Consider the following 22709-nt stretch of genomic DNA (forward strand, 5'->3'; position numbering starts at 1 on the left):
GGTACAGATTTCAACTGTGAATGTTATGGATGAACAAAGAGAGTGAATATATAGAATAACGTGAAAGAATACTTTTGTGCAATATGACAACCCTAGTTAACTATCTGTGCAGTATAGTACAGTGGATTGTGTACATAGCCTTTATTGATGTAAACCAGCTCCTTACCTTCTTGTGATTTTATGCTTTTTCTATATATATATTTTTTTTTTTTCCTTTCCTAACACCAGGGGAGCCACCCCTCCTAAATTTCGTTGTTTGGTACCTGTACTGTAGCAATGACAAATAAAGTCCATTCCATTCCATATAAAATACTGTAATGTTTTCTTATTTTGTGTAAGATGAATCAGATGATTCACTTGGATACGCTGATGGCCAACATATCCAGCAGAGCAAATATTCACGAGTTAATTTTGAGTGATTCCTTATACAGTACAGGAGGTGCCATTGCTTAGTTTCTTTGCTTACAGAGCCTCTGGGAGAGTACACGGATGGGTGGTGGAGAGAGGGGTGGTGGAGGCTCTTGGCACAAACACAATAACGTGACAAATGTCATGCAGCCCCACAGGGGTGGAATGTGCATATCAGGCATTGGCACTAGCTCCCAGCTACAGCAGCGCCCTTCATCCTCTCACCAGTCAGATCTATATAGCTCAGAGTGTGAAAGCTGTCTGATGGGGATCTACATACAGTATATAGGACTGAAGTGTTGTATTGGGCTGTATCCTTTTACCCTGGCTGGAAAGTGATAACCCTAAAACCAAATACTGTGAGGGGGATTATTTAGAATACTGTCAGTAAGCCTACGGTTTAGTTGCCAAACGTGAACCCTTGGTCATCTCCCTAATATATCTCTATTCATATCATACAGCATAATGGAGGAAAAAAATACAGATTTCTCTCTTTTACTCCAAGATGGACCTCTCCATCTCCGCGGGGAGCATATTTCAGCCAGGGCCCAATCAGAGTAGAGTGGGCGTGCTGATGATTTACCATTCCGCTCCACCACAGTAACTTTGATCTACATCTGAAGCAACAACTGAGCAGGAATCTCAGGCCCTCGCTCCTTGTCTGCGTACAGGCGGGAGCCTGAAGAGCGGCTGACCTGGAAACAGTCCTTACCGACACGCGACAAGGTCCCCAACCCATAGAATTAGAAGTCATAGAACGGGACATTCCAATTCAAATGAGTGTTCCTTGATGGGTGTATAGGACCAGCTACATTGCCAATTGTCTATATATATGTTACGGTACATGTGGGAAATCGGTACATGTGGGAAAACTAGGGTTAGAGTTAGGTGCTAAGGTGCTAGGGTGCTACGGTTAGGGTTAGGGTTAGGGGTAGGGGTTTTTGATTGATTGATTGAAAACTTTATTAGAAGATTTGCAGAAGTAGGTACATGAAAGTACATATTACATACAAGGTCAACTAACAGGATAAAAACCCAAGAAAGCCACTGGCTTATTTCAATTGGGGTCCTTGATTCTCAATTCATCGTTACATGTAAGACAGACAAAAAAACTAGTACTATCTACAAGATAATACAGACAAATAACTAGTACTATCTACAAGATAAACATACATCCATCATGGGAAGAACAATACAACAAAACATAAGGTATGTACAGCGGGTAGGACAGTTGGGGACATACACCACAGGTGGGGGCGGGGGACAAAACACAAAGTATGTACAGTGGGTAGTTCGGGTCTTTTAATCTGATTTTTGATTTAGAGGGTCCAGTTACGGATTGCAGCCTCCTGTAAATGTTTTTTGAGAGTGGTTTTGAAGGTGGGCAGTGTTTTGCACTCCTTTAAGATTATGGGAAGGGCGTTCCACATTTTTACTGCATAGTTTGCAAACGAGTTTAACCCCTTGTTTGTGGTGCAACGCGGTTGAACGTGGTTCGTGGAGCTTCCTCTGGTATTGTATGTGTGGACGTTGTTCACTTTTTGGAAGTATGTTGACAGGTACTTGGGTGTCTTTGTGGTGTAGCGTATCTTGAAGACCAGGCCCAGTGCAAGCTGCTGCACTCTGTCAACTACTCGTAGCCAATCAAGGCTCAAAAAATGAGCAGCGGTTAGATGTGTCCTAGGGTTGAGGCCTAGCAGGGTAGGGGTAGGGTTAGGGTTAGGATTAGGGTTAGACATGCCAGCATGTACCAAGTCGATGTAGCACCTAACCCTAACCTTAGTTTTCCCACATGTACCGTATTCCCACATGTACCATAACATATATACACATTCAATTATATTCTTATATATAGGTCTGTTCTACAAATTATTATAGAACAGCCTCCTACTGTTCCAAGAACACAGTCAGGGTGCTGGGAACATGTCTTCTCCATTAGAACCACTATGGAGACAGGAGGACACTGGGCCTAGGGAGTCCACACTGCCTCACACAATGGACATTGTGCTGTTCTCTTTCAGTCGGCTCAGTTCAACCCCACATTATGGCTAGGGGTGTAACGGATCACGGAAATTCCGTGATCCGTTCGGATCGCCCTCGGTTCGGAACGCATGTGTACCGCGGATCAATTGCAAAATGTTAACAAGTAATAATATTACTTAATATCTTACTTATTATCTCTTGTTAATCACAATGTAGAGTTGCCATGAAAAGATAGACGCGACATTTGCGGGCTTTGTTTTACTCTAAAGCGCAATGATAGGTTGATAATGCGAAAGAAAAATAATCCGTTGTTTGCTCACTACACGTGAAGCTGGGACTCCACAACAACAAGGCTGCGTTCGTAAATCCGCTCTGGAATCTGATCAGCGTTCAAGGAACGCCTCTTGTCCAATCAAATTACTTGGTCCCTTTATGACGTCGGACCCAGTGTGCGCTCCGGCGCTCTCAAAGCGAATTTACGAACGCGGCCCAAGTGTATCATGTTACGTTGTTCGGCGGAGAAGAACTCGAAATGCCTTCCTCGTCATTTAAATCCCATGTATGGGAGCACTTTGGCTTCTCTGTCAACTATGACGGGAGGCACGAAAAAGGTAGCTTGACAACTTCTGATAATGTAGGCATTTTTTTCATACCATGTTCAAAATAAGGGTTCACTTTATTATTTAGTTAAAAGTGGCATAAAACATGTTTATTCATCTGCTTTAAAGAGCCCAGTGATTCACTGCTGCAACCAGGCGCCTCCTCCCTCTCTCCTATCATTTAAATTGAGTGTATTTCAGTATAATTATGTAATGTTTGAGTGTAGAATATGTTATATATATATGTATATATATGTAGGCCTATATATATATATATATATTACCAGTTTTGACATCTTGAATGTTGTTGGTTTTTTGTCACATAGTAAAAGTGGTGTTTTTACAGAATTCAAGGAAAAAGCAGTTTTTATAAAAACTAAAATGTTTTGTGTTGATCCGAAAAATTATCCGATCCGTGACTCAAAAACCGTGACACGATCCGATCCGTGAGTTAGGTGATCCGTTACACCCCTAATTATGGCACACACACTCTTGTGTACAGTACGTTTGGCTGAGATTCAGCGTGTCCTTGTGGGACCTGTATTTGGTTCTTGAGGCCGTCACTACTACACTCAGGTTGCCCCTGGCGACACTAATGCAGCGTTGGTTCCCAAAGTTATCTCCATGGCCTCCCGCAGTCAAGCTGCCGTACTGCTCCCTTTCCATTCCCCGCCCTTTTCCTAGTATGAACACCCTCAGGTTTCGGGCGTTTTGCATGGGTCCTATAGTGAGTGCTCCTATAGTGAGGTGTCGAACCGAGTCGACTGAAGGAGTTCTAAAGGTTACAAATGTAACCCAGATTCTCCCAGGAAGATAAGGCAGTCCCCTCACCTCGTTGCCACTCTCACATTCAGCTTGTCAAGAGTGGTTCGCTGGATGAAATGGTGCACTTGCTGCATCCCTTTGTTGGGACGGGTTATAGGCGGGCTATCTCTTGCAAGCATCACTGGCCTGTATCGGATAGGGGTTTTCAGCAAAAGGTACACAAGAGTGCATGTGCATCTCTTTCAGAGAACCTGGGGTACATTTGTGACTTTTAGGGCTGGTTTCACAGACAAGGCTTAAGACTAATCCTACACTAAAAAGCATCTTCAATAGAGATTTTACATTGAACTGTGATTTAGTCCAGGACTAGGCTTAAGCGAGAGAGAGAGAGAGAGAGAGAGAGAGAGAGAGGGTGTATGGGGGGGTGAAAATGTTTAATAACACTTTCTCTCAGAGCCATGTCTTTTTGTGCAACTCAATCAATATTAGCACAGCAAACAGCAGCTGTACTCTCAGCAATATCCTGCAATAGAGTTTGACACATCACTCATCTCCAGCCAGTACAACCCCTCCGCACCAATGGGCAGATGGCTGCCTTCTTAACCTGTCTGTCTAACCCTATGTACACAAGTCCCTGAGAGATTGTTCTAATCAAATGTAAGCAATATACTGTATGTCCTTAAGCATTCCATCTGTCATATCGACAATGATAATGTTCTTTGGATTAGAGATTAAAGACAAGCTAACCCTGTGTGGTTGATGGCAAAAAAACACGACCTCACCCAATTTCAGATGGATAGCGGTTGTTATGTTAAGTTGTGCAGAGTAAACAGCTAGAGAGAGAGAGAAAGAAAGACAGAGAGAGGGGGGGGGGGAGAAATAGAGAGGGGGAGAAATAGAGAGAGAGAGAGAGAGAGAGAGAGAGAGAGAGAGAGAGAGAGAGAGAGAGAGAGAGAGAGAGAGAGAGAGAGAGAGACTCGGAGGGAGGCAGAGCCCCAGAGGCAGTAGGCGGTTTAAAAATAAAGAGCTCTTCCACGCTGTGCCTCTCTATTGTTTGGGAAGAGAGTGCTCTGCCTGGGAACGGAACCCTGCTGTCGCCTGGTACACTCTCACAGTGACACATTCTTCTCCGCCATATTTGAACGCTATTTAGATATGCTAATGAGGGCAGGGGGAACGCGAAAACTTTTGTTCACAAGCAGGCTGTGTATTGTTGGTGCAGCATGGTGGGTCCAGTACTGTGGTGTAGTTTCTGAAACATACAGTAATATTTAAATCGAATTAAACTAATCAAAAAATCCAGGACCAGAATGGCTACCTGCGCCACTTTGAAATACAATACAATAGAACAGACACCCATGTTGTATGTCCCCAGTGAGATTAAAGCCAAAGCGAACAATTGTGATTAATGGTGATGGTGTGTAAAGGCAGGCAATCTATGGTAGTGGTTGTTGGGCCTTACCTGACCACGCCTTGTGTGTTCCTCAGGACGGAGGCAGCGAAGCTCTGGGTCACGCCCACCAGACTGGTGCCATCCACCTCCACGATCTGGTCGTTCACCTTAATCCTGACAGGACGACATCCATCAGTTCATCAGTCTGTCAATCGCTTTATTCATCATCAATGATCTTCAGTTTGTCACAGTGCACAGGAGGTAGAAGGTATAGTAGTTTGCATGAATGCAGTACTATGCAGAGTGAGCAGGGTCAATGCGAAGAAAGTGTTCAATAAAAAACCTTTAAGAAATAGCTGCCAATAGACTGTAATATTGTTGGCACCATATGAACTGATGCATCAATTTGGAATAACCCAATATTGTTCATTTCCATAATCGTTAAATGCTGTGAGGAGGCCAAATACTGCAGACTGCTCAATCGATGATGTAGTGTGGGATATAAAAGAAACCCACACACTAAATCTGATTCATTAGTGAGAAATGGGCAGCAGAGGCTAGGGATAAAAAAATAAATAAAAAAACTGTATCCCAGTTATAGATAATACTAAATTACTAAATGAGGAGACTGAATTGATAGTCTTCATGAACCAATTCTCATTTACAATAGTGGAGCCCCTCCTAGCCTGGCTCAAGATCTGTATATGCTTTAGCCTATGATTGGACTTATACATGTCAAATATGTTCAGTATGCAGTAATGCTAGTCATAGGAAGGGGATAAAAGCACACACGGTACAGGCCCTGAACCAGGCTAGAGCACTACATGCCTAGCAGACAGAAAGGATTACATCACAATCATGGGACTAGGAAGGATAGGGCGCATCGCCTAAGGCTTGCCAACACCACTTCTAGAGAGGAAATGAGGTTATCTTGGAGCCTGTCACAGAACTGCTACAGTGACAGTTTAATATCACCAAGACAAATGGGCTGAATAGTCGCCTGCATTAGTGCAGTAGGACAAGGCATGTTTTTGTTCAAAGTATTTTTCCCTCTTTTGCTTTTAGGCCTCACCTTCCAAAGCATGGACCTTACGGCATGGTAATAGCTTTGGAACATTCTGTTTGGATTTCTGTTTGGATGTTCATACAGTTTACTGTTTACAGTTTACAGTTTACTGTTGAATCAGTGTCGTCCAGCAGATGAACTCTACCTGTGGACATACAATATGTGACAGCAGCTGGTGAAAACGGGAACAAGTCGCCAACCGACGGACCATTCTGACTTTTATTCGTATATATTATTTATTATTTTATTTTAATACAGTTCAGCGTCAATGAGCAAAAACATTGCAATGCAATGGATTCGGTGAGTAATCCCCACTACTACCTAGTTAGTGTACAGTAGTGGGGATTACTCTATTGCATTGATTTTCAAAAATGTATTTTAGAAATGTTAGAAGTATATTGTAAATTTTTCAGAATAAAAGTATTATAAAACATTTTGATTGGTTGGAGACTTGTTCCCGGTTTCACCAGCCGCTGTCACATAATAGAGATATCTGTCTGACAAGCAGGTTGAATACCAATCACCTCTCACTCCATCAGCATGCCAACACAGTCCACCTGACCTTTAGCTGCACCTCAGGGGAGGGTGGAGGAGGATGAGCTCATTGTAATGCATGAAATGGAATCTGGAATGGTAACATTGCACACATTGCATAGAAAGGAGGAGGGTCTTAGTAGGCCAAGCCAGAACCTCCTGTTAGTCTACCAGACTATTAAGCACCACTCACAGCCAGCCAGGGAGCTAAATGATGGAGGAAATTGCCTTCTTGGCGCAGAGTGCTATCCACCCACAACAGCACACCTGAGGGTATGCTTCTCTGACTCACGGTATCTATCGCCAAGACAACAAGCAAGCCACCCTCAGACATCAGCGAGAAATGGGGTCGGCTCAGTGGAGGAAGCAGGGAGATTTGAGATCTCATCCCTCTCTCTCTCTCTTCCAGGCTGCGGGTTTGTGTTACATTGGGAATGCCCCCTCCTGCAATCACTTCACCACATTAACACCTCCCACGTGTGTTTCTGCAGAGTTGGTTCTGGATCACAGGAAGTGTTCCTATTCCACAGTCAAGCTCCTTAGCGGTTTACTAATCGTGTTGGTGGGAATCTGAGGTAGGCAGGCGGAAAGTGTGCAGAGGTAACACACACACACAGATAGCCTGCTGTGAAGCTGTGATCTTCTTCCAAATCTCTCTCACACACACACACACACACACACACACACACACACACACACATGCTCCCTTGTACACCCACACAGACACACACACACACACACACACACACACACACACACACACACATGCTCCCTCGTACACACACACACACACACACACACATGCTCCCTTGTACACACACACAGACACACACACACACACACACACACACATGCTCCCTCGTACACCCACACAGACACAGACAGACACACACACACACACACACACATGCTCCCTTGTACACACACACAGACACACACACACACACACACACACACATGCTCCCTCGTACACCCACACAGACACAGACAGACACACACACACACACACACACACACACACACACACACACACACATACTCTCTCCATGGCCCAATCCATTTCCTGCAGCTGGAGTATGTGACACCATCCCTGAGCCTTTTCTCTAGTTACTGTACAGGTTGTGCCTCTCTCCTGGCAGTAATCCCAGTCCCTGCTGTTTAATCTGCCTGGGTCCATCAGGAGCGTGTACACATGTGTGTGTGTGTGTGTGTGTGTGTGTGTGTGTGTGTGTGTGTGTGGGTAGGTGTTTGTGTGAGGGTAGGTGTTTGTGTGAGGATTGTGTTCTCATGTCCTGGGGAAGGAGAAAGGTCTTACCTGTCATCTCTCTCGGCGGCCCCGCCCTCGATGACAGTCTTGACGAAGATGCCAAGTTTCTCCAACCCTGCATCAGCACCGACCCCCATCCCTATGATGCTGATGCCAAGGCCATCCTCATCTGAACACACAAAAGACACAGTTACACAACTGCAGTGTGTGTGTGTGTGTGTGTGTGTGTGTGTGTGTGTGTGTGTGTGTGCGCGTATGCGTGTGTGTATGTACATGTGTACATGTGTTCATCGCCATGACTAAAATGGTTGATGGAAAGGTTAGGATGAAAGGATGAAAGGATGGAGGGATGGATAGATAGTTGGCAGATTGATTTATTAATGGAGAGGAATTGATTTACCTAATGCACCCTGACTTCACAGACATGGAAAAAGTTAAATGGATGGGAAATGTCATTACATTATAAAATGACTCCATTCCAGATAAATAATTCACAGTCCTCTCTAGGATTACATAAGTGAAAGGGGAGAATCCTACACTTAGAATTTAAGTATTCTATTTTAGACCAGTAAGAATACTATGGCAGAATGCCCTTCTGTAAAGTACAGGGTAAAGAGGGAGGCTTAATTTTACTTCTCTGAAACTCAAATTAAAAGGCTTTTGCACTGTGCCTGCTAGCAGGTTTCAATTAGCCCGAGTGAACTTCAACACTGTACCGTATGTGAGGTTTGAGGCTGCTCAAAATCATCCAATGCAAGGTCTTATGTTCATTCAATCCTTCATTGCAATACCTCATTGCAAACCTGACACCCACTACCACCTTACTACCCCAAAATAATCACTTGAATACAACAGTTTTAGATGCAATCTGTAGTTATAGATGAAAACCTACCTTATTTGCTGATGCAGCGACATTCCTACATTATTGCTGAAAACAAATCACTGAGCAACACTATCACACCTGTCTATTTAGTGATGTTGCAGTGCAATTCATTGTTGCCAGCCACAATGTGTGGATGTCGGTGCAGATAACACGGTTGGGTATGTTTTCATCTAAAACGATGGATTGCAGTTTCACTTACTTATATGAAATATCGAAGTTGCTGTGGCTCTACTGACCTTTCTCTAGCTCAACAGGGAACAGCTCCAACTTCTCCACTCTCTTCTCCAGCTCGTACTCGGCTGACGACGCCACCGGATCCACCTCCTCGTTCCTCCTGTCATAGTCCTCATTGGAGTAGGTGTTGAACACCTGGAAACAGACCAAAACACGCCCTGATTAGCCCATTGATGTCACCCAACTCATGACACTTATGATCAGTGACAAAGTTTGGTGATTGAGAAATAACGAGACAACAGCAAAGACAGAGAAAAAGAGTTGCGATCTTTTGACATCGCAGTCTGTGTGTGTGTGTGTGTGTGTGTGTGTGTGTGTGTGTGTGTGTGTGTGTGTGTGCGTGTACTATAAGTGCTTCGAATATAGATAATCCTAAAGATTGTATGCAGTGGTGCATTTGAGATGAGCAACATACAGTAAATAACCACTGTCCCTACTGTGGCTCCATAACTACATGACTGCTACCTCACCACACGGTGCAGAAGCTATGAGATCAATAAAGACAGAAGAGAAAAGAGGCCAGTTGTCGCCTTTGATGTTGTGCGTGGGCTGGCCCTCATTGCAGTGCTCATCTCCTGCAACGCTAAACATCCCTTTCAATAATATTATTGTAAGGGATTCGCCTGCTCGCTGTGGTGTGAAGGGGCTGGCGAAAGTGCACGCCCCCACATGCACACTCCTGTCACCATCCACAGCCCAGATCTATGACTCGCCAACCCTGCACCAACACACAGATGACAAACACACAGATGGGCGCAAGCATTCTCTCACACACACACACACACACACACACACAGGTGCCTTCTTTCCCGCCTGCAGCGTTCATGTTTGTGTGTTAGTCCTCCCAGTAACAACATCAGGAGAATGATGACAGACTATGAATAATAGGCCATGTGAACTCAGCTGTGAAAAGCACATTCATCACAGCTGCTTGATGAAGACAACCATTTGCTCAATAACAATCACAGACAAGCTGCCTCACAAGACATGATTCTCAGGGGAAAGTCTTAATGGTCAAACAAACAAACAAATACAATCAATACAATCAAAACAATCAGATTACACCAATTGTCTTCAAACTACTGCTGTGGTAGAGCCTAATCAAATGAACCATAATGAAGTATTTCTCAGAAGAGGGGGATATGGGGGGGGGGACATGGATCCTAGTGTGATGCTCCAGTAAGAGTGTGTTCTCCAATCATCAATCATTTAGAGTGATCAACTGTCCTGCATTATTAACACCAATGCTAGCCTAGCGCCCACGGGACGACTGCACAGAGAGAGATAGACAGAGAGAGAGAGAGAGAGAGAGAGAGAGAGAGAGAGAGAGAGAGAGAGAGAGAGAGAGAGAGAGAGAGAGACTGTGAGAGAAAGGGGTGTTTGTGAGGAGACAGAGTTAGAGTTAGAGTTAGTTAGTTAGAGAGAGAGAGATAGTCCTTGATTTCTGAGAGAGAGAGAAAGAGAGAAAGAAGGGAAAGATTCCCTAATAGAGCACTGCAGCGGTAGAAGCTTCCCTGAAGTGTCTGTCTGACCTTTATGTAGATGCTGCACCAACACACTCTCCATACAGTACTCATCTGTATCCATCCCAACCCTCTCTAGGACAAGTCCCAATACCCGCCACCTAGACTCAGGACGAGTGAGGGAGAGAGCAACCAAGGAGTTGGAAAGTGATAACGATATTGGATTTAAACATGCATCAATTAAGCATTTCCACATCATGCAAATAGTCCTTGATTTCTATGATATACAGTATATAACTGTAGAAATATAGAGCAATTTAACTTCAACAACTTCTGTATGGTTGTGAAACAACACTGTTATAACTTCTGTCAGACTTTGATTACAGTACATGGTAATAACCTCTGGCTGTGTGATAACATTGACCCTACTTCCCTACACACTAGGGAAGTAGTCTGGTCTCGTCCATACTTTGAAAGACTATAATTACATAGTCTAATTTTAAAATGACTTATTACATCAGCACACCATCAGCACAACAATTGGCAAGTTTCAAGACAAAGTTGGCAAAGTTGTGTTTTTATCTGAGTAACCACTACCCAACACCGTTATGATACATATGTTGTTGCACCCTCATTAGCTCTGATAAAGATTGTGCTTGGGAGGTCACACAAACACAGAGCAAACATTCACTTTGTTTTCATAGTTCTGTCCTCAATCGGTCTGGATCTCTACCAGACTCCTGACATGTCCACTTAGCTTTAACAAGGCTCTGAGAGCAGCTTCAGAGTAGGGGAAACAACAGCGCTCCTAATGACTTCCCCTCCTTACTCTATCACTCTTTTCATCTTTCCTCGCTCGCTTTATCAGTTCTGCTTCCTCTTCCTCGTCTGCTCTCCGTCTCCCATCCACTGGGCATTTTCGATAGATACCGTTGCTCTCGGCTGACACCCGACAAAACGCAATGCAGCGTCTTTTGTCTTTCTATCATCAGACTTATTTTTCCTCAGATGCCGACTGTAATATTGGGTGATTAGGCTATTTAGGACCCTGGATCATGCTGGCCTGAAAGTGCACTGTGCTGTTCTGCATGTGCTGGGCTGGAGGAGGATGGGTTGTTAGCGGCACTTTGCTCCTGGAATGAATATTTCATCTGCTGTTGCTACTAGAGATCTCAGACTTCAGTGAGAGCCCTCCATCTCTATTCAATTCTCATCTTCTCCAATCCCATCTTCTCACTTCTTTATTGGTGTTTGAGTGTGTGTGTGTGTGTGTGTGTGTGTGTTCTCAGGAAAAGGGTGCTCCTCCTTCTGATGGAGGGCAAATAACCCCTCCTTCATATCCCCCATTCCTCCACTCTCCTCCTCTCATCCTTCTAGTCTGTCTTCCCCTTCTACTTCTCCTCTTATTCCAGTCACTGGGTGTGTGAGCAAAGCACCGCCTGCTCAGTATTTGTCTGAAGCCCTACAGTGGGCGGACAGCCCCTTTAGCCAAACCGTGTCTGACTGTGTTACCTCTAGGACACAGTCCGAGGATTATCTTAGGGGGCAGTAAACAGCAAGGGATGGGGGACGGGGGAGGGGAGATTATCAGAGGGAGAAGGGAGGAATGGAGGGTGGAGGGGACACTGTATCCCTGGGAGGGAAGGAGACAGGGATGGAGGGAGGGGAAGAGTGGTAAGCTCTGGGGCCATTTGAGTCTCTGCCCAAGATGGCACTGCATGGCTCCAGAGCCCGGCCAAACACCACTGATCTCATTAAACGGCCCTTTGGTGTGGCGGTGCCAGAGACCACACGGTGTCACCCAGCCCTGCGGATGGCTCCAGGCAGGCCAGGCCAGCATCCCAGGAAAGGCCCGCCGTGGCACAAGACCAGAAAGCCTTGCAGAGGATTAGTCGTGTGTCTGTTCTCCTCTGCGCTTCAGAAACCGCTCGGCACATTAGCATTCCATCACATTTACCTGTGGCCACACATACTGTACACTTATATAAACAGGCTGCACCGCTACAACGGATGGTGCTGAAGGGACTGGAAATCCAAACTGTGATGCTGAAGTGAGACACTACACTTTCATGTTGCAAGTACAGTACAAGTCCTTAGAAAGGAGCGTGTTGTGTAGCCTGGATCTGAGTCTGAGTCTGAGTCAGCTGCTACTGTAACTCCACAGCACAATCATCCCAGGTTCAGGAAACATTTGTGATGTGCATACACAGTATACTGGTCCCCCCAGACCAGTCTGCCAAACATGTCTGCAGACATGTTATATAGACAACCCAAACCAAGTCCCTTGACGGCATTCGGCAGCATTTATTTCACTCTAAAGTCTCGTTATCGGCTATGGTAGCATTTTTTAATCCAGGTAGGTTGGGATTATCTGCTTGTTATTTTTCATGAACCGAATTGCTGACTCTGGAGGTAGCTTATCTGACCAGCAATGCATTCAAATTCTGTGTTAGGGCCCAATACCGCTGGACGGCATGACTCCACGCCAGCAAACAGCCCACTGGCACAACGAGAGGAGGCTCTGTCAGGTTGGGGGAGTAAACAACAAGAGTCAATGGATGTCAACAATTGTTGCGTTCATGTCACGTCGTCGCCACATACAATGTGTGGGCACTGGGTATGTAACACTGCTACTGAAGGACAAATGTTCCATGGTTGTTAAAACACCGAGCAGAATGGGTCTCTTTAATAAAACACCCTCTCTCCATTCCTTTGTGATTCATCAGGTTGGTTGAATGACTTAAACATGGTTTGTAAATGCATTCATTGCCTGATCTAATTGTTGTTATGGTGTGACATTGTGGGGTGACAGCCTGAGAGATTGAGGTCATTTGAATATTTGATTACAACAATATCTCACTATAAACTGTAAGTTACAAACACAAGGTAAATGTGTTTAAACTGAAGACAGACATAACGGCCCAATCCCATTTCTTACCACTCATTTTCGAGTGCCGCTCGCTATTCAGCTTGCCCCTCGGAACAGTTTACAAGTGGTTACAGTGGTTGATATCTTCCCATATGAAATGGGACAACCCTTGATATGTCATCAGTAGTATCATAGAAAAGCATGGACACTTGCGATTCGTTCACAACTTACAAGTTTCACGCTATCAATCGATCAAACAAGTCATCAAATGAAAAAGAACAATGCATTATTACCAGTTCGAGACAGAATAGCGGTGCTCTGTAGGCTAGCAACTTATGCTCCTACCCTGCCAGTCCTGCACTAATATTAGATGAGTGGTAACAAGCGCAACAACTTCGCTGCTGGACTTAAGTAACATTTTGGCCGTCATATCCAATCAAAGGGGGGAAATGCGACAATGGAAACATTTCAAAATGCGGGAGTCATGCACAAATCAGGCTTAAAACAATGTTGTAATGTTAGCTAGCTAGCTAGAGACATCAGCATGCTAGCGATTTTGTTATGTTTGTTATAAAGAATCATATATTTATATAATACATTGAAATGACATTGAACTAAGATAATACGATGGTCATCATCATTTCTAAATCTTTATTAAGAAAGAAAATAATTACATTTGTGGTTTTCTTTTGTTGCTTGTGCATTCGCCACTATCTTGCCAATGATTCGCAAGACATTCTGGGAGATTTCGCATAACACTCGGATCGTAAACGTTTGTAGTGTGCCTCTGAAAAAACACGGTTTGGTGGGCCATGTATCCCTACCACTTTGCCCTACCCCTCCATCCCAACAACAGGCGGGACACCCTACCCCTACTCGTGAACGCGCAAAACGGAGGGGTTAGGGCCAAGTGGTTGGGGCAAGGGGTGAAATGGGATTGGGTCAATGACTGCTCTTCAAGTGTAAACCTGAGAGTCCCTTTCACACACAACACGTGAAGGCTGAGTGAGTTTGCAGTGACTGTTTCTCTGATGGCTCAGCACAGTACAGAACACTGTGCCTCTGTACACGGCCTCCCTGTGTTCTGTAAGGACTGATGTTGGGACAATACGAGACCCTCTGTGAGAAGATGATGTCACAGGCAGGGACCAAGGGGTGGCTGACACGGACCACTGTGCACAACAACCGAACTCCAAAGCCACAGGCTCGTCTCTGGTTTCCTCAATCGTTAGAAATGCAACCCCCGGGGAGGGTCGGGTATCACCAAAACAAGCAAACAAAAACACCACATCATTAATAATACACAGGCTGAGACACAGACCTTTACCATGGACATTCCAAATGGTTGTCACTGACAAGAGGGCTGGAAGAAACTCCTTTGGAGTTGGCCAGATTTCAGTTCCTCTACGATGTGCAGGCTTTACGTAGTGTCACCCCAAATGGCAGATAAAAACTCATTCATTATGATATGGCAATAACAATAGGCCCTAGATCAAAGCTTTCCTTATTCTTAGAGTCAAGTGTTACCAAGCGGACTTCTGCTCAGCAATCATAAACCAAGACCCTTCACATGATGACACAGGGCTATCCTGGCCTAATGTCTAATGTGAAATACGATTGCGTACTGTATTGGTTCTGCTCCATTGTGCGAAGGACTCTCCATTAAACCTCTTCCCCATGAAACTCTGTTTCGTCTCATTACAACCAAGCACATAGCTCAGAGAAAACTAGCAACCCACCAAGTCACTGTATGCTGATTTCCACAAATGCATTTGAAGAGAACAACCACAAAACCCACTTTTTAGCCAATGCTCTTTCACATGGAATAACAACCTCTTTTTTTTTTGTGGGGCAGTCCCACTCATATTTTTCCTTTTATTTGACAGATACGGTGAAGATTTAGACAGGAAGGATGGGTGAGAGAGAGAGAGGAGGGATGACATGCAGGATATGTCCCCGGCAGGACTCAAACCGGGGACCCTGTGGTTACATGGTCGACGCTTAACCCGCTACACCACCTAAGCGCCCCAACAACCTCTTTAACCCCACAAGCTAATCCTTTATGAAAAGGATATCAAAGGTGACATGTCAGATTATTATGTTATTGCAGGGAATCAGACAGTTGTTGAAGGGTCAGAGCATGTAGATGCCAAACACTGCAGAGATTAGGCCTAGATTTAAATCTACCACTCTACAGTGGTACCTACGCTACAGACAAGCCCCTAGCCTGAGCCTCACAGAGAAATATCCATCTGTAAAAGTCTTGAGAGAGCTGGAGAATATGAGATGGAATGTACTCTTACTTTGTGTTTATGCACAAGTGAGTCTATTCCTATCTCCTCTACCCCCTACTGTACACCAGCTGGGTCTATGATGCATTGGTAAAGCATCTTGTATTGCAGCCTCCCTGATACTGTACATCTGTTCAAGCCAGAATTTAAGAACATGAAGGCAGGCATGCATGTACACACCGTACAAACACACACACATAACAGAAAAACCCTTCCTCTGCCCATTTGCTGTACAAAAAAACAACAACCGGTAAAAAAACAACAACAACCAAACAATAAATTGTTAATCTGAGGTGGTGTTTTATTGAGTTTGTTATGGTGGTACTGTACTGTGTCTGCGTATGTAAGGCTCCCCTAAACGTAAGGTTTAACCATAGATATAGAACATATCGCCCCCTGTACTGTACATACTGTGCTCCTTCTACAATACTGTGCTATTATATTTTATATAATTTGTATTACTCCTTCCTTGCCTACATGTAAAAAGAAGTTACCTGTTTACATCGTCTTGACACCCCAAGGATGAACACACCATTCGCACCAGCACCTAACAGTCCATCTAGTCCTCCACTACAGTCTGGTTGAATGCTGCCTTGCAGAGACAAGAAACAAGCAGTGCAGCAGGGGATAATTTGTGAGCTCAGGTCATATCTGGCCTGGCAAAGAGAGCATGACAAAAGTGGTGACCTCACATCCTCCCACAACTACCAATTACTACACAACTAATCATATTTAATATAATTTTGCTTATATATTGTTTTTTTTAATGTCCTATGCACCAACCTCACCAAGTTAATTTCCTGTGTGTGCAAATATGCTAATATACAAATATATAATTCTAAAAATAATTCTGATTGTGATATCCTCTCCAAATTACAGTACCGTATATTTACAATATCACACAATACGATGTAAAACCAATACATCTTTATTAATCCCCTCAGGAATCAGGGGTCATTTAGAAGGAGCATGACAGCAATGCTGTTTCTTGAAGCTGTTGTGAAAACACAGATCAAGACATACGTAGGCTACAGGGCCAGATTGACAAATACAGAAAAATACAGCAAAGGTTCAAAAAAAAAAAAAACGATCCATTCTCTGCCATACCTCTAGCCCTCTGACTGAGAGAATATATATTTTATAATGCTCAAATATAAATCTGGTTCTGAACTAGCTCAGCATGCGATTGTGGTAGGCCTGCATGGTGAGAATCTAATGGACAAAACTCCAGCCTCTCTGATGAACTGTAATGACAGACAGCAGAGCGGAGGGGGGGAAATTACAGTATCACTTCAAATGCTCATTCAGTTGCACTCTCCAGTCCTTCAGATCTGCTTAATTCCATTAGCAGATCGGAGGCAAAAACAAATTTCCAACAGAGGCACAACGTTTCATTACAGCCTCTATAAATGCCATTCATGTGCAGATAACGAGGAGAGGGAGAAAAGGAGAATGTGATGATAGGGAAACAGCGACAGACACTGGTAGACAGAGTCTCAGAGATCCATTGCCAATGACCTGATCAAGATTAGGGATCTACTTATGGCAGTATTGAGCATGGTTACTGGCAATGCAGTAGTGGACGTGTTCATCCAAGCTGAGCAATGGAGATCAAACCATACCCAAAGAATCCCAGTTCTCACATCCCAACCATTCCTACGCACCTTGAATGCAGAACCTGCACAACATTGTGCAGCAGCAAGCAGGATATTAAAGCACTGGTAGTGCAGTGTTTCAGTAAACACATGTCTTGTTGGAGAGACAATGTCAAGTCTAACCCTAGTTGCTCTAATGAACATTGAGACTGATTTCCTATGCGTCAGAACACACACAGAGGCTGCTGAGCCCAGCAGAGTCCTTCCTCGCTGGGACACAATCTCACAGATGAGTGGGTGAATGGAGAGAATAACCCGGGAAGGAGAAAACATGTCATCTGTTATACACTGTAACATTATATATGTGTTACATATACACACACATACATATATATATATATATATATATATATATACAGTAGTGTTATATAACTGCGAGGTCAAGCAGGCTATTTTTTGTACAGAACAGAAACTACAAACTGATCTTTCTGCATCTGTGCATCAATGTGTAGAAACAAGTATGTTTATATCGCCACAAGCTTGTGAGCCAGCTTTCCCTGTTGCCACGAAAGAGATTTCTAGATGAATTAAAGCCTAAAAGACAGGACGTTAAAATCGTTTAGCCGCTTTAAGAGGCACTAAGACATATTAGATGGTGAAGAAGTAGAAAATGTTAAGTCTGATTAACCGACTATGTTCCGTCAATGTCTTCATTGTTGTCTCCTTCCCCGGGGTCAAGCCGGTCTTCTGCAGGGTTAGCTCAGTGAGGGAGAAGTAGCTTTGTCTCTTATACGGGTCGGAACAAAACACAGAACCTGTTTGTTCACCATGTACCGCGTGGATGGGGGAGGAAAGTGGTGCCTTAGTTCTATATTCCATATGATTAACGAGCTACAGCCCAGGATCTTTTCTGGGAAAACAGATGCCTGGAGCTCCTTAACATCTCAACATTCTCAACAGGCCACAGAGACAAGGAGGAGGAGTGTAGTCCAAGTCTGTTCTACCTGTAATAGGACAGGCTGTTGAGAAATGCTTTGTGCTCTTGTTGCATCATATTAATTGTGTGGTTGGAGGAGGGGGATTTTCAGCACAATATTCATGTTGTAAAGGCAGCACATTTGTCTAGTTATAGTAAATGCATTTGTATCTATGTAGAGTACATTTGCATCTATAGAGCATTGTAAAATGGCACTGGACAGCAGAGATGACACACCTATCAAGTTTACAATAAGCCAGCTAATCTGAGGACTAGCAAACAACATCACAGTTCTCCTTTGAAATAACTGGGGTAATTGTTCTGCTCCATTGTAGCATGTTAATGGATCGATCCCCTTGATGGAATGTTTGTGTTAGCTCTAATCCCGCACACACTCCCAAACCCATTCCTCATTCACACACTCCCCTCATTCACACACTCTCCACATTGTCACAGACTTCTTCACTCCAACACTCTTTATTCTCACACATCTCTCACCACATACACACCCTTGATCAATACCAATGTTCTTGATATCAATTAGAGTCTTTGTTTGCCTGGTCAATAGTTCTCAAAGAACAAACAAATATAGGAATATTTGAGCTTCAGGATAAAAAATCTAAATATTTGCAGTAATCTGTTGAATCAATGTTACTGTACCAGCTACACATAACATTGAATATATAAACATATGCTACCAAATGTGAAATAAATGCATATTTCTGGGCAGATGATAAATAAATACATCAAATAGTGTAATCTCTTGTCATGTTTGTCTATTAACCACCTACTCAATAGTCAGAGATGACTTGCAAAATACAAGTACCCTTGCAAACACTGGAGAGATCTTCTACACAAATTCAACCCCCCCACACACATAGAAATGATCTACTCTGTTCACCCTGTGAAATTACTCAAGAGTAGAAGCTCTGAACAAGTACAAGCTACCCAATCCAGACTAATTCACAGCTGGGCACCACAGACATTCAAAAACACAGTGGTCCAGGTCTCTGGTGTGAAAATCGACTGGGCGATGGGCCAGAATGTCTGACATACGGACAGTTGTTGTTCATGCACACTGTACATTTCAGAGGGCAGTGGTGTGACCCCATTGCGTGGTTATGCTTGTTATCAGAGGCCACCATTGGTATGTTGCTAAGTTACAGTATTTTTTGTTTTTGTTATTTGTTGTTAAGTTTGTTTAAAAAAAATCTATATCAAAACATCCAAGCTACCTGTGAAATGGTTACAGGGATCATATTGGGCCATGCAGGAAAGGATATTACTCAGTTTATTCAATTATGACATGTCCCTAAAATGTTTGTCATATATCAGGGATAACACAATGTAAGTAATGTAATGACAACAAATTACATGTCTCAAATGACACACTATTCCCAGTAGTGCATTACTTCTGACCAGACAAAAGTAGCTCACTATAAGGTCAGATAAGGTGTCATTAGCATCAAACTTACTGTCATGGGAGCGGTGTTGAAGGAAATTTTCCTCCTTTGAGGGATATCCTCCTTATCTTCCTCTGGCAAACCAGGAATTTCCTTAAGCTCTGACCCAGGGTCATAGACCACATCATCATCCCCATACAGGTCATCCTCAGGGTCAGTGCAGCTCTCCCCCCAGCCCTGGTAGCAAGCATCTCCGTCTGCATTAAAAATCACTCTCTCATTCCCACTGTATTCCTCATTGGGCTCCTCTCCCTGGTCCTTGTGGGCCTTTGAGGAGACCCCATGGGACTCAGTCTCATCCTGGTCCTCGACGGCTCGTGTAGCTGGGGTGGCTGGTGTTCCTGGGGTTTCCCCAGATGTCTTGTCCCCGACTGTGGCATCATTCGAGGGGTGTGAATCTGTGCACACTCCCACAGCCTCTGTGGAGGTTTCCGCTACTTTCACCTCCTCATATGATCCATTCACCTCACCTCCATTTGTGGTGGCCCCCACGTCCTTTCTGCACTCCCCAGCTGTATCTGCCCTGTCCTGGGGTTCCTCCTCCTGTGGCACAGGCTTGAGCTCCACTGCTTCAGACAGTGGACTGGGGCTGAGCAGGTCCTCTGAGGATGAGGACATTGGGAGCTTGCTCCCAACTCGATTCCTGTACCCTCCACGAACTGGGGACTGGCGAGAGTCGTCCTCACTGAGGTCACCGTGCCTGTGGAACCCATCGGGGGAGTAGAGTGCCCGGCCACCACCGTAGCCTCGCCTGAATGGCGCTCCGCAGCCACCGCCACCGCCACCGCCACTTCCCTGGCCGTGGTGGTCAACGTTCTCAAACACAGCACTCAGCTGGCTCACTGTGGGCGACGCGGCTTCCGTTCTAGAACACAGCGAGTCCAGAGAGTCTGTGCTGCCTCTGTTGGAGCGAGACCCTCTCCAGTCGTCCAGGTGCTCATGGGAACCCCTCTTCTCACGGCCGTATGAGTAGACGGGTGACTGGGATGCGTCGCGGGACTGCTGCTCAAACAGCTTCCTGGTTTCAGAGAACTTGTTGCCTCCTCCGCCGGCCCGCTCCGCTGTGGAGTGCTGGAGATTGATCACCGAGCCGTCCGCCTTGTTGATGAAGTTGGTGGGCTTGACCATCTTCTGAGGTGATGGGTCTTCCCGCCCCCTGGTTTTGGTGGCCACAACGGTGCTACCAGTATTCTCCGTTCCCATTTGCGTGAACATGTCTTTGATGCGGCTGACATGGGAGCCATACTGACGGCCCCGCGGCTGCTTTACCCGCTCAGGGTCCTTGGGCTTGGGTTGGCTCTCCAGCTGGGGCTGGTCGAAGGCCTTCTTCAGGGCCTGGAACTCTGTCCTGTAGGCATTGCGGTGGGGGGAGGCACTCCGAAGAGTAGTCCTCTCCCCAGAGCCCTCCGTCTTCAGCATGATGGCGTCAGAGACGGAGGAGATATCAGCATCGCTTGGCCTTCATTTTACATGTACTGTACAGTCCTGTGCCTCTGTTCCTTATCTGATCACAATGAGTTTACACTTCATTTGGGGTAATTGACACCTAGGAGAGACAAGGGAGATGTCTGTTAGAGAGTACCACCCAATCACAGTGATGTTTACATGGGAGATCCATTGCAATTTCTGCGTAAAGCATATTCCAATGAAGAACTACTACTAGACCTATCTACTAGATATTTACAGCAAAGTAATAGAGGAAGCTGTAATTCTTTCAAGCTCAATACAAGTGGTCTGTAAAGGATGTTTGTCCTCTTAAAGCACATCTTGGTGGTAGGCTAATGCAGTGTCTGTTTAAAAGGAAGTGTGTTAACTATTACATAATCAATATTCATTTCCTCATGTGTGTGTAAGTAAACAGAAGCACTGAGATACAGTATGGATGTTAGAGATTGGATTGTGGATAGAGATATATACTGTAGTAGCATAATGGAGGTTGAGAGATGTCAAATAAACATTAAACGTTGTATAACAGCTTGTGATAAGTTCAGTGTTGATTTGAGATCTCTCTCTCGATGTATTTTGTAAGCTCTGCTGTGTGAGCTAACCCACCACCGCGCCCGGCCGTGGCATTTTGCACGATCATCGCGATTATACGAGGACCAATTGGCCAAAGCACAGGCTAGACGTTTTCAGTGAAATAGACCTGCTCGAAAATGTTTCCACCACAGAAATGTCTTGATATCTACAGATAAGTGGAATCCAAAAAACGGTTGATCCCATTTCTTAACATTGAGAGTTAACATATTCAGAGTAGCCTAATGCGGACACTTATACTGTATATACAGGTGAAAATAACGATTGTAGGTGCCCTTAGAATTAAATGACACAAAACATTATTTGCATATGCACATTACTCTTTATTTCTATCGTCGAATAATTCGATTTGTGGATATACTGGGAACCATAAACGGATGGAAAAACGCATACAACAATCTGATATGCAAAACAAATTACATGTATTATATATATATATATATATATATATATATATATATATATATTATAACCACATATGATGGGGCAAGGTTGCACAGCAGCCGCTAAAAAATATTATCAACCGCTGGCCTCCAGTCAATGAAATGTAATCCAACATTCTGCCAAGGCACGCACTGAACTGTGATGATAACTGATAAACGAGGAATTTGTCCTCATTTTCGAGGAAGCAGTCGCAAATATCCGCTTGATAATTCATCAATGCAATGCCTAAATAAATGGTTACGCTACCCTAAAGTACGAAATGCAATAGATAAAACTGCAACACGGGTGTCCCGATTAAGCTCGATCGAACGTGCGTTCACATCACATTGACTGACAGCTGCATTTTAGCTCTGCTATATTCTGAACAGTCATTCATTTGCTAATTTCAGTTTGTAAAAACCATACCAACTGCGAATATAAGTTTATGCTCTATCAAAAA

General features: G+C 44.3%; 1 protein-coding gene across 1 annotated transcript in view; it reads right to left on the reverse strand.

Moving 5' to 3' along the window:
* Window positions 1-21208, reverse strand: part of ppp1r9a (protein phosphatase 1, regulatory subunit 9A) — a gene marked incomplete at both ends in the record, with an annotated part of 39585 nt that extends 18377 nt beyond the window's left edge. The window contains 4 exons of the mRNA XM_080531803.1: window positions 5218-5322; window positions 8064-8184; window positions 9135-9267; window positions 19802-21208. Of these exons, the coding sequence (XP_080387929.1) occupies window positions 5218-5322; window positions 8064-8184; window positions 9135-9267; window positions 19802-21208 (1766 nt within the window). The remainder of the gene's footprint in view (window positions 1-5217; window positions 5323-8063; window positions 8185-9134; window positions 9268-19801) is intronic.
* Window positions 21209-22709: the final 1501 nt, after the last annotated feature.

This window comes from Nansenia antarctica, assembly GCF_963989245.1.
Source record: "Nansenia antarctica genome assembly, chromosome: 5".
Taxonomy (NCBI): domain Eukaryota; kingdom Metazoa; phylum Chordata; class Actinopteri; order Argentiniformes; family Microstomatidae; genus Nansenia; species Nansenia antarctica.